The sequence below is a fragment of the Taeniopygia guttata genome, chromosome 4A (genome assembly GCF_048771995.1).
Source record: "Taeniopygia guttata chromosome 4A, bTaeGut7.mat, whole genome shotgun sequence".
Taxonomy (NCBI): Eukaryota; Metazoa; Chordata; class Aves; order Passeriformes; family Estrildidae; genus Taeniopygia; species Taeniopygia guttata.
Genome location: NC_133029.1, coordinates 17959552 through 17976545, shown reverse-complemented (window position 1 = coordinate 17976545; position 16994 = coordinate 17959552). Strand labels below are relative to the sequence as shown.

Here is a 16994-nt window from a genome sequence, read left to right as displayed (position 1 = left end):
CCATCACCACCACCCTGCCTTCCAGCTGGTCCCCAGCCAATCTGACTCAACAAACGTGGTGCCCTCCACTCCCCTGTCATTGGAAGGGAAAGGGTTTTAGACGTGACACAATGGGAACCAGGAAATATTCTCAAGCTTTTACTTTCCCCCAGAATATTTTTATTAGTGGGTGGCTCGTTTGCTTGTCAGCAGGACAAACTCCTCAAATGGGCAGGTGGTCCAAAGCCCAGAGGATTTGGCTGTGAGAAACAGACCTAGGGAAAAGAACCGATGACAAAAACCAGAAGTTTTTTTAAAAGATGAATTTTTATTTGTTTTGATCGGAGTTCGAGAGAGTGGGTAGAGCGGAACAGCAGAGTGATTTGATTCAGTGAAGAGGTCTAGTCCCACCTTGTGTACTACATCAGGAGGTTAGCAGATGTCACAAGAGTCCTCCTCCACTCAGCTTGCTGATCTTACTCATGTACTTCTTGTTTCTGACGTTTTCTAATCTCTCCTCAGAACTTCACTGTAATTTTTTGAGGCATTTTTCTGTTGCTTTAACTTACTGAAAAAGCTAAAAGCTGAAAAAAATGGCAGGACTAAAAATCCTGCCAATTAGAATGGGCCTTTTTTTTTTTTTCTTTTTTTCCAGCAAAGGTTGAAAAATACAATTCAAAAATACAAACAGGCATTGAACATTGCACCAAAAAGCATTTGAAACACAGAAAAAAATCTCAGAAAGAAAGACAGAGAGAGAAAGAGAGAGAAATAGAGAGAATAAAGGTCACAGTTTCCATGAGAAATCCCTTAAGAAAGTGGCTATCAGCTCTTCAGTAGTGAAAATAAAGTCAACAAAAAATTTTAAAAATGCTTTTTTTCCCCTAGATGTTATTTATTTACAGCTGTAATAACAGGATTGTCATGCATTAAACTGCTGCCAGCTAGATCCTTTCTCAAAGTGGAGTAAAGAAAGTCTCACAAGATGGAAAACAAAGCTGAGGACACAGACTGGACCCGAGGCATGGCAATGGCATGGTCTCTGATTTGCTGGGTGTGCTCTCTTTCAGGATGGGCTGCCCTGGCATGGTGCCAGTGCCACTCTGTACCTAAAGGAGCAGCTGGTGCCCTCACCTTCAGGTAGGACATTTGCCTGCAGCTATCCTATCCCCAGGTCAGTTGACAGTGACAATCTGGTTGATGAAGGGATGCTCGAGGCCGCCTGACTGGAGTGGGGGGCTGAGAAACTCCCTCGTGACAGCAGGGAGGAAACCTTCCACTCCAAATGCAGCCTGGCAAAGGCAGCGTGACAGAGACTCAGGTTTCCCAGCTCTGCCCCTGCTTTCTGTGGTTGCAAAAATCAAACCATTTGACGTGTGGCTGCTGTTCCATTTGCTGGGTGTCTTGCAGGAAGGCGGCAGGCACCGACAGACTTTTTGGGAGAGACAGAGCGCAGCTCACAGTGCAACATGAGCCAAGGGTCTTGTCAAGCTGACAGGGCCTTCGAGCAGCACTGGAGAGAAGAGCCAGGAGCCTTCAAAGGCTGTGGGAGTGCAGCAAACATGAAACCAGGCTTCCCTCTCTCGGCAGATGGGACTGTGAGAGTTGTGTACAGGAGAGATCTGCCCCGGTGGGGAACGGGACAGGGAGGAACAGGACAGAACAGGACAGGACAGAACAGCCAGAACCTGTTTTGTCCTAGAGCTTCACGAGCATCACCCACTCGTGGTGAAGGATGACAGGCTCAGTGCTGGGACCAACCCAGAGCAAGGCTGTGAAGCAGCACAGATTCCTGTGGTGGGAGGCAGGACAAGAATTGGTGACATCCTTCATTCTCCTGGCTGGGACCCCTCAAGGTCTTGGCTGCTGACTGCCACAGGCCCTCTCCAGCAGCAGAGGAGGGAGCAGAGGAGCTACAAGTGCAATTGCAGGTTCACTGAATGCTTCTGAGTCAGGGGAGGGGCAGGGGTGATGCTGAGGGAGCTGGTGCTGGGTGCCTCTGTGAGGGGCTGCTCACCGCTGCTCACCCAACATCTGTGTGTGGTCCTGCTCGTGCTGAGATCAGGAGAGCAGCAGCAGCTCCTGCTGACACCTCCCACACTGCTCACACAGTCAGGGATCCCTGCATCCCACCTGGACCAGCAGCGAGCAGAGGCCAGCACTCCCCTGAGCTAGGCAGGAGAGGCCAAGGTGTTCCTGTGGCCAGGGACAGCTGCAGGTTTTGTGCTCCCTCCTGAAGCAGTCTGAGGGTGCAGACCTCACCCTGCACATTCCCTGGTTGTGCAATGGGGTGAGGAGCAATTGCTTTGTAGCACTCAGCTGTTTAAAAGCCATCTCGGGAACATCCCCGTGTCCAGGGCAGGACAGGGGCTGTGTTGGAGCACCTGGAACACTGAGGAACAAGTTTTCCTGAAAGATACTGGGCAGCACTGCCAGCAGGGACCTTGCTCCATGCAACAAGCCTGCACTGAGCCCCTGGAGTGGGAGGAAGCTCTTCTCCCTTGCCCCCTTTATTCCCTGAGCCTCCCAAAGCCCAGTGGAGAGGGTTCACCTCACTCTAGAAGATTCAGCAAAGAGAATGAGATGGAAGTAAAATAATTAAAAGTGGCCATTCTATCTTTCAAAGACAAAGAGGTTCGACATTTAGATGTAAAGAGTTTGTGAGCATAAATATACACACACATGCATGTGTATATATATATAAATAAATATGTAAAAACCCTTGGCTGATGGAACAATAACAAGGTCAAACAGTAAATATTTATACCTGGAAGCCATCAATCTCATCTGTGCTGTGGCCTCTTGCCAAGACTACCTTCAGAAGTAGTTTAGCTTGATATGGGGAGGATTAGTGAGTTGCTTGGGTGTTTTTTCTTCCTACTTTAATATTAATAGAGCATTTATGTTTCCATCAATGTGTCCTTTGCCCTGGTTGAGCCCTCCCCAAGCTCAACAGGAACTGTGGAGATGTTTCTCTGCACTCTGCAGAATCCACACAGCTGTCTGATCGGCTGGGCTGAAGTGTGACCCCAGGGAGGGATAAAATTTGGGGAAGAGGGCCTGGCCTGACACTATGTGCTGGGACGGCCCCAGCCCAGCTCCCCACCACTCCCAGAACCCAGAACATGGAAGGGGGCACTAACACATCCCTGCCAAACCCTTCCCAAGGAAAACCTGCTGGGAGGGCACCCTCTGTGCTGCAGGACTCTGCTGGGTCCCCTGGCAGAGGCAGCAGCCCCAGGCTGGTCTCAGAGAGGTTCTCAGCAGAGCAGAGGCTCCTCCTGGGAGAGGTGCCCTGCAGCAGGAGAAGCTCCTTCCTGGGATGTGATGTGATCCTCCCCAGGGACTGCTGAAAGGAATCCAAACACGGACAGAAGAAATCAAGGATGAGAAATGGATGCACCTGGTGTCCCTAGGATGGGCCAGCAGGGACAGGCTGTGACAATCTTGTGCCTGGGAGCAGCAAGCCTGCTGCTCACACAGGGCTGTCCTGCAGCAAACAAAGCAGGACCCTGCCAGTGGCACTGAGCTGGCAGGGATCAGGACGGGGCGCTGTGCTGGCCGTGGTGCAGCCAGCTGTGCTTAGGCTGAGCTGGGAGCACAAAGGAGAGCAGGGAAGTTCTGTCTCCAGTGTCACAGCCCTGCTGGGTGATGCTTGAGAAGCTTTCAAGAGGTTCTGTGAGTGTAACTTCACCAGACCCTGGTGGCACTGAGGGAGCAGCTCTGCCCAGCCCTCTCCTGTCACCCCACAGGGATGTTCTCCACGCTGGCACCAAAGTGCAGCTCTCAGTGTCCACATGCTGCTGTCCCTGCCTGCTGAGGGACCCCCGAGGAGCCGCCCCTGCCTCCCCAGGCTGAGCTCTCTGCTGCCCATGGGCAGTTTCAGAGGAGGGAAGGGGCGAGCTGCCAGTGCCAAAATGCCCCTCTGGTATTTCCAGCAGGAATGAAGCTGCAGACTGGGACTGCACCGTGTGTTTTCCACGTGGTGTGAGCTGCAAAACAAGAGTGCAGACCAATAGCATTTTTAGAACCCTAAAAGGCTTCTAATTCCTGCCTGGGAGAGTCTCTTCAAGTCAGGGAAGTTTGGGCTTGCCAGAAGAAAAGAAATGCTGGAGTCTTGAGGTTCGCAGCGCCCACTCTCTGCACAACTGTGGGTTAGACTATCAGTGGTCATATACAGATGAATTTCTATAAAGATCAGCTATAAAAATGGAACCTTTATGTGCTATCACAGGAAGCCTAAAACTCCAGTAATTGATGCTGGATTAGCTCTGGCCTGGCAAGCACTTAGAAGAAGCCCCCATCAACAGCCTCGTGTTAACTGGGAGGGAAAAGTCCTAATTTGAGTCACTGACAGTTTTATAAAAAAGAACATTATCTTCTCTGTGATGTCTGCTGGCAGGAGATGTTAAACCACTTATTTATAACTATCTTCACGAAATGCTTTCCTGCTTGGAAGCCAAACTAGAAATCCTGTTTGGTTTGTTGTCTTTAACCAAAGGATGCCGGTATTTCTGCTTCCAGCTGGCAGAGAGACTCAGAGCCCATGCCAGGCTCTGCTTGGGAATAGACTTGGCTTTGGAGGCGTGCTCACACAGCACAGGAGGCAGCCTTTACCAGGCCCCGTTTGGGGAAGAGCCAGCAGATGGGTGGCACGGGCAGCCAGAGCAGCGGGAAGAGTCAGGGCAGGGACAGAGCGGGGACAGGCAGGAATTCACCCCACAGCTCAGCGGGATCCATCACCGCAGGGAGGGAGCTCAGGAGCTGCCCCACTGCTGTGCCCAGCCCCTCTCCTGGGCATCACCCCACAGCACTGAGCCCCCCTGGCCTGGGCAGGCAGCAGAGGCAGCCCCAGGGTGCTTGGGCTGCTGAGGAGCTGATGGTAAACCCGACACCTCACTGTGCCCAGCTCTGGCCCCTCAATTTGGGATTCCTGAATGTGTCCAGAGGGGGCAACAAGGCTGGAGAGGGGCTGGGAACACAAACCCTGTGAGGAACCACTGAGGGAGCTGGGGGTGCTCAGCCTGGAGAAAAGGAGACTCAGGGGTGACCTTGTCACTGTACAGCTCCTGAAAGGTGGCTGGGCCAGGTGGGGCTGGGCTCTTTCTCCAGGCAGCACTGACAGAACCAGAGCACACAGCCTCAGCTGCACCAGTGGAAGTTTAGGTTAGATGCTGGAAAAAAATTCTTCACTGAAAGAGTGATTTGGTGCTGGAATCATCTGCCCAGGGAGGTGGTGGAGCTACAGTCCCTGGACATTTTAAAAAATCCTGGATGTGGCACTCAGTGTCATGGTTTAGTTGATGAGGAGGTGTTAGGTCATTGCTTGGACTAGATGATCCCAAAGGTCTTTTCCAACCTAATTAATTCAATGATTCTGTGACAATTTTATGAAGAGCTCTACAAAGCAGGCACTGACAGACAGTGACATGGTTCTTGAGGGAAAAAGGATTTTGGAGAATTCCCAGGCTAGCAGAGGAAACCACCTCTGCAGCAGGGCCAGCTAAGTCAGCTAAGTCATTGGATGCAGCATTTAAACTTGCTGTAATTCCCTTAGTAAACACAACATACTCTTTGTGAGCATTTTATTGGGTTGGCTTTGCCTGGTGTAGGGTTTCTATTCCATTCACTTAGGCCTGAGTATTTTAGTGACATGAATGCTTTATGAGATACTCTTCACCTAGCTTATTTCAGAAAATGTTTCCAAAGCAGACAGCTGTAGCCCTTGCCACTGCAGAGCCCAGGGAGCAGAAGGGTGGCAGGAAGGGAACTCACTGCTGGGAGTGTGGGGGTGCCTCGGGGCCGAGGGGCTTGGGGACACGTCCAGGCAGTGATGGGGCAGCTGGGGTGTCACAGTGGGGTGGCTACAGCAGCAGCAGGAGGCCCAGCAGGCAGAACCAGATGTCCTCCCTGGCCAGCAGAAGGGCTGGGGATGGTGCACCCTCTCCTCTTCTCCTCCACCCTGGTGCTGCAGGCAGAGTGGGAGAGCTCCTGGGTCTTCCCACCCACCAGGGAGCCCCGGGGATGAAAGGCACTGTAGAAATGACATGGTTTGGGGTGCAGATGCTGTGAGAGAGGGTGTGGACAGAGCTGGTTTCCTCAGCAGCAGTGTGTGTGTGTGAGTGTGTGTGTGTGGGGTGGTTCTGGTTCCTCCTTCCTGATGCTGCCAGCCATGTGGATGTGCCTATGGGCTCAACACCCTGGGACTGGGCTAAACATCTCCAAACTCCTCTCCAAATCTCAGCTGCGGGCAGGGGGACTGACTGCACTGCTGCTGAGCCAGGGAGGTTGGTAAGGGACAGGCAGGACGTGCACCAGTGCCACCCATGCTGCAGGACAAAGTGCCCTGGCCTTCCTCGCTCCATCCTGAGGCCCCCATGGATATTCCAGGTGGGGCAAATCCTGTGCCTTGTGCTCAGCCCTGTTCCTGCACGGGCAGGGGGAAGCTGAGGCTGGCACAGGGGCCCAAAGCAATGCTGAAGGCATCACCCTGGGCATCCTGGGGCCTTGGCTTGGCTGCATGAGCCCAAAACGTGCTGGGGGCAGCTCTGGGGGTCAGAGGGAGGCCTAAGGAAGAGGGGTGCACCCCTCTGTGGCAGCAGGACTGTGCTATCCAAGGAATCATCAGGCATGGGATGTCCCTCCTTGTAGGAGGACAGTATGCCCACGGATCCAGTGACTTGGATGTCACCACTTTGTGCTGCTGCTGGGAAGGGGACAAACACTGGTTTGGGTCCACTGTGGTGGTCAGGAAGGGACATAAAGCCTCTCTCCAAGGCACTGGAGGGCTTTCCTTGGCAGAGTGTGCAGTGTTAGACTGGGCCTTACCTCAGTTGCTTTGTGGATGGCACCTAGCTGACGTGGCTCTGTGGGACAGCAGTGTCACCCTGCTCTTCCAAAGAGTTCCTTGTGCTGTTTTCCCGTGGTGCTGAGGATGCACCAGGCCACCAGGGGCAGGGAGAGTCTTGGGGACCACCTGTCCTCCCCTGGCTCATCCCCGTGGCAGGTCCCACAGGGAACATCCTGCACTGGAGCAGGGATTTCCATGAGCTGGACTTCCCCAGGCTGGGCTCCTCCCCACCAGCGTGGCTGACCCAGAGGAGGAGCTTCCCTGCCTAAACCCCCTGAGAGCACTGAGACACCAAGGAGGGCTGCTGGGCCAGAGGAGCATGAAGGGGCAGCTGGAAGGGGCTGGGACAGAGGGATCTGCTAAGAAGGATGAGTGGATGGGGCCATAAGAGCAAGTGACAGGCCATCCACCTGGACAGGAGCTCTGTGCTTTCCAGTCCTGATGCTCACAGCTCCTCCAAGGCTTCCTAAAGCTCCTGCCCTGACTTCCTGACTGATGCTGAGGAAAATGACTTCTCTGGTAGGAACCACACCTCCTGCTAACAAGAATTGGATGCCAGCCAGACAGGACCTTTCTGGTCTGGAGAGACAAAACCAGCTGGGTTTGGCGATGACAGAGAGAAGACCTGCAATACCTACAAGATGCTGCCACCCCAGCAATGGCTCTGGGGACCTCAGCAGTGCTAGGACTGCCCCAGCAGGCACTGGCCCACAGGCTGGCCCATGCCAGGCTGCTCCCTGTCCCCGCAGGTGACCTGCTCAGCTGCACTCACAGCCCAGGGCAGGAGCCAGCAGGAAGTGCCAGGCCCCGGAGAGAGCCTGGCTGGGTGACTGGCACACCCTGCAGCCAGGAGTCAGAGCATCCCCCATGCCAGGGCAGCCCCTCCAGGGGAGAGGAGCCCCACTGCAGCAGCCCACGGGGACAGCATGAGATGGCAGAGGCGTGAAGACCATGGGGACCACAGGAGGTGGCAGAGGAGAGATGGTAGCACAGGGTGACTTGGTCAGATGGGTGACAGCAGATTTAAGATGTTAGAGGCACAACTTGTTATGATCCCTTATTATTTTTTTTTTTAGCTTTCGTCATAAAAGTAAACTGAATCAAAGGATATATGGGATTAAATTAAAATCACAGTTCTGTTTACATTATAAAAGAGTGACATAATAATAATAATAATAATAATAATAATAATAATAATAATATCAAATGAACAATAACAATTAACCAAAACAAGAAAAGAAGAAAGCCCTGGAGAATTCCTGCTGGGATGATGCTCACTGATGGAAGGTTTGTGTGACCTGTTTTATTGTTTGGGGATCATTCCCTTGATAGCTGACTCCCGGTTCACATAGGTGGCCCAGTAAACCAAGTTGAAAATGGCAAAGAGGACTGGGAAGACGATGCGGGACATCTTGTCTACCTTGCTGACGCTGTTGTAGGTCTTCTTGCTCTCGGGGAGCTTCTCCTCCAGGCGGGGCATCTTGGGGGGCACGCTGGTGGCGGGGGCAGCGGCAGCAGCGCTCTTGGCGATGGTGGGCAGGCCGGGCTCCTTGGAGATGTTCAGGGCGTAGGTGGTGCCCACGATGTTGTAGGTGTTGTTGGTTTTCTTGGCCAGCGCCACCGGCTCTTTTTTCTAGGGGAGGTGGGAGGGGAGAACAAACAACAAACAAACAGAGCTGAAGTGGCAGAGAATGGCACGGGGAACGTTTTGGGCTCTGAGTTTACCTGCTCGTCCGGGAGAGAAGGTGGAGAAAGGTGTGAGGAGCAGGAGGCCAGCAAGGGAGGAATGCACCTTGTGAAAGAAGAATGGCAAAAAGGAATGACACCCCGTGCAGCCATCCTTGGGGAAGAACTGGATTTTCTGCTTGGCTGGCTGCTTCCTGGGTCAGGTGAGAGGAGGACACAGCACACAGGATTACAGCTTCAGTTTATTTTTTGGTGGCAAAAAGCCATATTAAGAGTATGGGCAACAGCATTGCAGTATTTTTGCATCATATTTCAATGCCCTGAGTTCCTCACAGGAACACTTTACGATTTAACATAATGATGTTCAAATTGTTTCTGGAACCCTTTAGAGCACCTCATGATCCACCCAGGTCAGATACAGAACAGATGGAAGGCATTTGCACCAACCAGGATTTGTGGAATGCTCAACACAGCCCTACAGGGCAGAGGGAAGCCTTTCCTCCTGCCTTCCTACCCAAGGGATGCTGAAAATCACGGGAGGTGAGGGAATCCCCCCACAGGGCTCTGGGGACAGGATTTGTGCTGCAGTGAGGACAAATTGCAGAGAGAATGGCACGAGAGGCTCCTGTGTGTCAGATGTGATGCACTGAAGGATGAGGGTGAATGCTGGGGACAGACAGCTCAGCTCAGGTGTTCATGAGGATGGGTGGGCAGGCAGATGGACCTAGAGGGTCATGACAGGTGTTGCCCCTACTCTGGGGATCTTCCTGCTGCTGCCAGGGCCTGAGACCAGCTGCACTGGGTAGCATAAAGCAACCCAAGGCTACAAGGTGGCCCCTGAATGAAATCTGCACTCAGGTGCCCCACGGGTGCCAAGAGCCAACACCAGACACAGCAGTGCCTCGTGGTGGGACTCTGGTCTCTAAACTCAGAACAAGGTGTGCCTTTGGATGACTGTTTTCTGCTCAAAAGCAACTGAAACACAGGATGAGGCTCATCCAGGCATTTCTCAGGACTGCTGGGCATGGTCATGCATGTTCCTCTGAGGGAAGCCCTTCAGGAGGAGAGAGGGCAGCCAGCAGGACCTGGCCCCGTCCTCACACTGCCCTGGGGACTGGGCAGCACTGGGAGCTGGAAGGGCCAGATCTGCCCAGCCTTTGCTCTGTCCAGCCTCTGCTCTGCAGACACTGTCCCAGCCTTTTGGCTTTCAGTGTTGCACTTCCATTTTAAATGCGCCTACAGTCACCATGGATATTCCTGGTTACCCTAGGAAATGAATTTTCCTCCAGGATTTTCAGAAGCACTAAAAGCAGACTTCTGTGCATTCTTTAAACCCCTCTCCAATAACACCACAGCCAGGCAGCCTTGTAATAATGTCAGCAATTACAGAAATTAACTTTTTAGGAGGAGGTCTAGATGTCTTCAGGCTCCATACCAGACTAAACCACTGTTTAGACCATACTCCCAGTATTTTATGGTCTTTAACAATTAACTGAGTCTGGTTCTGCAGTCCTTAGAGCCATGTTAACACGTTCCCTCTGCACAGCAGGTGAACTTTTCCTGCTAAAGAACTGACAAAATGCAAGTAAAGGGCTAAAAATCCTTCACCTATTAAAACACTTAAATATGCATAAGTAAGATTACTTATTAACACAGCTACAAGAGGCAATAAAATAATTAAAAATCAGTAATGAAATGAAAAACAGATTGTTGTTTGCAGAACGTGATTGGCAGTGCGCTGTGATTATCTTAGTATTAATCAGCCACGTTATTCATTAGAGGAATAAGATGAATACCAGTGGCATGACATTTTCAACCTGGACAGCTTTCCTGCCCCAGAGTTTGGAAAGTGGATCTATATGAAAACAGCTGGAATGGAGTCAAGTCAGGCAAATCTGGGTGCTGTGGGGGGTGACAGTGAGCTGCTGCTCCCAATAGCGTGATCCAGAGACCCCAGGCATTAATTTGGGCTTCCCTGGACCCCAGATCAGGATGTTCAGGCAGAGCAGAGACTTGGGAATCTTCAGCCAGGGCCTTTCCCCAAGCTGCCCATGGAGTCCTCACCTGGTCAGAGCTGGGAGCACCCAGGACACCCCCGCTGCCTACCCCAAGGCACGCCTGTGCCCTCCCTGTGTTCTGCCCCTGAGATGTCAGAGAAATGGTTCAGCCTGTCTGCTGGGCTTTATAAACAAGTTTTTTAGGCAAGATTTTGACAGTAAAACAAAGCAAAATGTGCTTGTTGCTGTCAGCTGCAAAGTAGCTCCCAGCCTTCACCCTGCACCTTCAGCTGTGAGGAATTCCACATCCTCCTGAAACAGAAGGAAAGAGTGGATAAACAGGAGGAACCCCCCACATTTGCTTTGAAAACTTGCCCTATTTTCAACATCTATCTTGCAAAGCAGTTCCTGCACTTACAGCCCCATTGAGGCACGGGGAGACTGAATTGCTGCACAAGATGTCCTTGTGCTGGTTTCCTGAGGGAAAAGCTGTGGAATCTGGTGTAGAGATAAATCTGTTCCCTCGACAGTGCAGTCTGACAAGTTGTTCAACAACACACACACTGGAAAATAATAGTATTTTTTGCTAAGTATTCTTGTCTTCGAGCCTCTCTGCTGAGGAGCTAACAACAGAGCACCTAAATTATGGGAACTATTGCTTCTGTCTAGAATTGCTCGAGATTTAGTTCTCTGCACCTGCTCCTTGGCAGGAGAAAATTCACATTGCAAGCACTATGCCTCTGACAGGCAAGCCTGAAAGTCACCAGTATCTGCAGAACTTGGGAAATCCAAGTATTTGCCACTTGTCATTCTAGAGAAAAGTCATTTTAACAACCCCCAAGCAGCTCCAGTCTCTGACATACCTGTATCCCACAACTCAAAGCCCAGCAGCTGCAGTTGCTGTTGCAGCAAAGGTATCGCTCCTTCCTCACACCAAGCCAAAATTCCTCCTGCAGCCTGCCAGAGACTTGATCATTCAGATTATATAGGACTGTCCCAATGACCTTATGCTCCCTGGATCACCAGACAATGAGTTTGGATGGCTGGATGGATTAAATGATCAGCCCAACACACCACAGAGTGATGAGAGAAAAGAGGCTGAAGTGCTGCTGAAGAATGATTCATGGACTGTACTGAAGGTGCTGAGGACATAAATCACTGGCAGTGTTATCACAGAATCCATTAGGCTGGAAAAGACCTCTGGGATCCTCATGGAAATCACGGAGATTGCAAGTGAAAAGAACAAAGGACACATGGGCTGCAGAGCATGACCAGCAGGGAAAATCCCAGCAAAAACATATTGACCATAGTGAGGCAGACAAAAACCAGAAGGGTCTGGAGCATCCTGAGCCCTGAAAACTTCAACCTAGCTGAAAATGGTGGCCTGTCAAGGTTGGCTCCTTGGTTCCTAGTTCCTCTAGGATTGGAACAAATGTGCCACAAATGGAAAGAAAGAAAGGAAAAATAAAAATTATTCCCAGGGGAGCTGCATCAAAGGGCAAAGTTGAGAATTGCTGAAGAGTGAGCTGCACAAAAAGCCAGGCTTTACCCAGCCAGTAGAAAAGGCACCTCATTCATGTTTTTCTTAGCAAAAAGTACATTAAAAGCCTGGACCTAACCTCACCATGCACTGAAGGACTATTGTTTTATGACAAAAATAGAGATCCAGGATTATTGCCCTATCCAAAGCATGTTCTGTTTTTCTGTATCTGACTGCAGATGCTCATACTGGTTTTGCTGCTTCTGGACACCCAGAATTTCAGGGCAACATCATTCAGGCACAGACACAGAGCTAGATCAGGTTTTATGCACAGACATGGCATTGCAGGCAGAAGTGGGTTTAAGTGTCTTCCAAGAATCCAAAGCATCTTCAATCCTGAGGAACAGACAACACTTTTTGTGGTAAACTCACTGGTAAATGTCATCCTTGCAGTTTCCCAGCAGCAAAGTCACTGTTGCTTGTTCTCTCTTTGGATCCTCACTGTCACAGCCACTCGAGAAATTCCCTTGAGTTGGCCTTGCTTGTGGCTGGGATGGTGGATGGATCTCTCTGTCCACACACAGCCCTGCTGTTCTGGAGTGGATCCTTTTTACAAGGTGTTTGGAGGATGATGGAGGTCGGGAGCTTTGCTGGCTACTGATCCCACTTATCTTTCAATCTCTTTGGCCTCTCACTCATCTCACACCTCTCTGCCATCTCACACCTTCTTCCTGATGATGTTTTAGTTTTAAAAATCACCTTTCCTTTCCTAACAAGTTTTCCTCTTTGGACCCAAATACCTCTCTTCAATTTGATCTGCACCTCTAGGCTGGTTGCAGCCACTTTACCATACAAAACAAAAATAAACTTTGCAATTAGCAATTAACAATTACTGATGGAAGGCTGGAAAGGCTTGAAAAATCTTTGGGTCCAAGAAACACTAGTAAAACCTTATCAAAGTGCAGGCTGAAGGGAATTTTTAGTGACATCTATGGTGATATCTGCCTGCTTTTCATTGGAGAACTACAGGGAATGTGCAGAGTAGCTCCCAGCTAGAATCAACTGTGGCTACAGCCAGAACATCATCATGATTTTATGATGCAGAAACCAGCAATTCACCACGATCAGGCCAGAATTTTAGATTCTACCTGAAAAAGACCCCAGGTTTTCCCATCTAAACCAATGGTTTGGCTGAGGGGAAGAAAATGGGGCTGCGTGTCAGCAACCAGCAGCTTTTCCACGGTATGATTTTGTCCAAGTGGGATGGGAAGCACTGTTGCTGCCTACAGTGATTTTTTTTCATGCAATCAAACCTGGAGTGAGGATCCTTGCCATCACAACAACAAAGAACATTGCTTTTGGCTGGGGTGAAGGATCTCCAGAGACCAGGGCTCAGCCTGGGCTTCCCACTGGCAGTTTTACTCTCGATACAAAAACTTTAAAATGCCAACAGTTGTTCTTCTGCTTCTTCTTCCTTTTGTGGTTTCAACCACCTGGCTTGTCAATTGTTTCAAGAAGAGCTAATTAAAGGCTGAAACTGAGCCAATGAGGCACCTCCATTGTGTAGCACATTCACTGCTTGGAAATACTCATTGGAATAAAGATGAAAAGCAAATATGTTGACACATCGTATTCCTAAGCTCCCTGAAAGCCCATCACTCTTCAGGGAGCTCTCTTGAGCTGCAGAGACTGGGAGTGAGTTTGCTTCTTCAGTAAAGATCAGAGATAGCTTGAAAAAGCACCCTCAAATTCGGAGCCCTTCCTGATTCTCCAGGCTGATGCCAATTGCAGCAAAGCCACGGAGAGCTCCCTGTCTGAAACATTCCTGGTCCTGCTTTGTTTTCTTGTTTGATTATCATGTGCAGGAACATTCTGCGTGCTCTTACCCTATTGTTTCAGCACTGTTAGTCTTGTGGTGCTGGGTCAGTGAATAAATTGAGGAACACGCTGCTTCTAAGATAAACTGCAGCTTTTGAGCCTTTACTGCTTTTTCCACCCAGTTCACATAATTGCCCAAGGCTGTGTGAATCCTGACTTTGTGCTGATTTGCCCATCCCTGAAAGGGACACCACGGCTTTGAGGACCTGTCCTGACTCTTCACTCATGCCAATGACTCGGAAAAGGCTTCTCTCATCTCTAGAGGCCAGGTTAGCATCACTGTTCATGGTGGAAGTGGAAGGCCATCACCTGACCCCCTCTGGACGCTTTCTGCCATGAGTCTGTTGCTCAGACCACAGCTGCAAAAGCAAACAGATAGACAGAGTCCAAGAAAGACAAGAGAGAGGCATCCAACACCCAGTGATGGCTCTGTTCACCTTCTTTGACCTCCACACCAGAGAGATGACTGGCTGCTGTCTTCCCAAAAGTTGCTGCAGTTCTGTCAGGTGTTTAACATACAGCCCCACAACAATTTCCAACAACACATTAAAATGCAAAGGAGAAAAATATAAAGGCTCCAGAACCAAGAACAAGGACAAAGCTGATTTTCAAATTGATTCAATAAATATAAACAAGGAGCAGCATGCTACAGTAAGCGATTTCTCTGCGCAGCCAAGATTAAATCAGTTCAGAGGGAGGGGGGCACGAGCAGGGGTAGCAGAGCCTGTCAGGATGAAGCTGCCAGAGAGGCTGATCCCGAGCTGGGGGTGGGGGAACGTGGGTGATGCCAGGCATTAATCTGCTTCCAGTTGGCATTTGGGATTGCTGGCTTCCCACCCACCCTCTGTGGCCAGCTCACAGAGCAGCAGCTGCTGGCAGCTGTGGGCAATGGCAGCAGTGTCAGAGCTGGCCAGGGGACACGGCTCAGTGGGAGTCCTGGGGCACGCTTGGGTTTTTTGGCATGCTAACAACAAGGAATGGGGTGGGAGGGCTGGGTTGGGTTGGGTCATTGGTTTGGGAGGGTTGGGTTGGGGTTGGGGTTTGGGTTTGGGTTGGAAAGAAAAGGAAGGAGACACAAGACCAGCAGCGGCGCAAACCCGAAGCATGGATGTTGCCCTGGCGAACGGCCGTACAGAGGGCAGAGGAGAGCCAGCAGCCATGCCTGGGTGCTCCCCTGCAGCCAAGCACACTGACCAGCCCCAGGCCATTCCTCCCACCCCTCCAGAACCGCTGCAGGCAGGACCCGGGCTGGGCACGCAGTGAGTAGCATCCAGCCTCCCGAGTGCTGCGGGGCTGCACGCTACCCACTGCCGTGCCGGGCACAGCTCCCTCGTGCAGCGTTTCTTCCCACCCCCTCCCCCAGCCTTGGCTGACCTTCATCTCCTGGGCCTCCAGCACCTTCTTGCCATCCCAGGCCCAGCTGCGCTTGGTGAAGTAGTTGACGGTGGCGAACTCGATCAGCGCAGAAAACACAAAGGCATAACAGACGGCTATGAACCAGTCCATGGCCGTCGCGTACGCCACTTTGGGTAAGGAGTTTCTGGCGCTGATGCTTAGGGTGGTCATGGTGAGCACCGTGGTGACACCTGTGGGGCACAGCAGATCGTGCACTCGTACTGCTGCTCTCAAAACTGCTGCCACTCCCCTCCTGGGAAAGCAGGAGCCCCTCCTGAGCCAATTCCCACTGCAGTTCAGGGAGGCTCGCCCGGACGAGTCCTTCCTGCAGCTCAGAGAACAGCTCTGAGGTCAGGCTCATAAAACCACAGCATGGCCTGGCTGGAAAGGACCTTAGAGACCATCTGGTTCCACCCCCTGCCACAAGCAGGGACACTTTTCACTATCCCAGCTTGCTCAAAGTTCCCTCCAGCCTGGCCTAGAACACTTCCAGGGATGGGACAACCACAGCTGCTCTGGGCAATAGCTTGTCCAGCCCCTGCTCAAATCAGGGCCAACTTCAGGTTGCTCAGGGAATTATTCTGGCTCAGTTTTGAGTACAATCAATAGCAAACACCTTAATTAGGATGAGACTAACCTTCCCCAAACTCCAGTGACTAGACCTCTGCTCTCCATAAGAGTCCTAGCTCACAGGGAGGCACCTGCACTGCATTCCTCACCTGCTGGCAGGGCAAGGTGCATGATGCTACACCCAGCTCACGTAGAATATGGCAAGGAGAAGCCTCTAGTTGCTTTTGCAACAAAATAAAAATAATAAAATAACACTGAAAGAACAGCTAGACAGTTGTGAGCCTCAGGGAGGATCAGAAACTGGCCACTCATCCAACACAGCTCTCAGGGTTTTAGAAATACTGTCTTGTGACCTGCATGGATGGACACCTGGGATCCTGGGTCCTGCTGTCAGTGGCCCAAGCTGCCAGAATAAATGTCACATTGATTTATCTTAAACAAATGATCTGTTGCAAAATGCCTTTTACAGCTTTTTTCATTAAAGCAAGCAACCATTACCATCCATTTTCCCCAATAATGTGCTTTTCAATTAAAAATGCATTAAAACCATTATAAAAATATTGACTAATTTTCAGTTCCCTTAAGCCATACTCCTGGTAATTTAAGAATTTCAATTCAATATTGTTGACAATACTTTCTGAGGGACAGAAAAAAAAAAAAGGAATAAACAATTTGAGTTCTCATTATTTTCTTAATAGGAAAGCAAGGCAATTTGGGAGCAAAGACATTTGTCACACAGGTAGGTTTTAATTTTTCAGTCAGCTCTTGCCTGCTCGATCTGAGCTGCTGCTTGAGGAAACTTATTTCACTGCAATTCTCAGGATAACACAGGAGGGAATCACATATGATACCACATATCCCCTCTCTGCTTGGGGACTTTTGTTCAATATCCCCTCTGTTAAAAGGAATCTGCTGGGCAGCGTTACTTCCAGGATATACAATCCTGCAGCATCACACCTGCTCTGGGAGCCTGTGTAGATCCTGAACTAAAGGTCTTGGCAGGAAATCACAAAGCAATTCTGTTATTAAATGCTTGTAAAAGCTATTAATATATGCGCAGTGCCAGCCTGGCACTTTGCTTAGGTGAGAGGATCTGAAAGCAGCTGAAGGAAATAATAACACTATATTCACCATGCAGTTATGCTGCCTCAGCCCAGGA

General features: G+C 50.5%; 1 protein-coding gene across 5 annotated transcripts in view; it reads right to left on the bottom strand.

Moving 5' to 3' along the window:
* Positions 1-287: 287 nt before the first annotated feature.
* The window catches only part of LOC100218477 (gamma-aminobutyric acid receptor subunit alpha-3), a 126072-nt gene continuing 109365 nt past the window's right edge, over positions 288-16994 (bottom strand). For all 5 annotated transcript variants that reach the window (XM_030272926.4, XM_072929263.1, XM_072929264.1 and 2 more), the window contains 2 exons: positions 15245-15456; positions 288-8462 (listed from right to left, as the gene is read on the bottom strand). In XM_030272926.4, coding sequence (XP_030128786.2) covers positions 8133-8462; positions 15245-15456 — 542 coding nt within the window. In that variant the 3' untranslated portion in view covers positions 288-8132. The remainder of the gene's footprint in view (positions 8463-15244; positions 15457-16994) is intronic.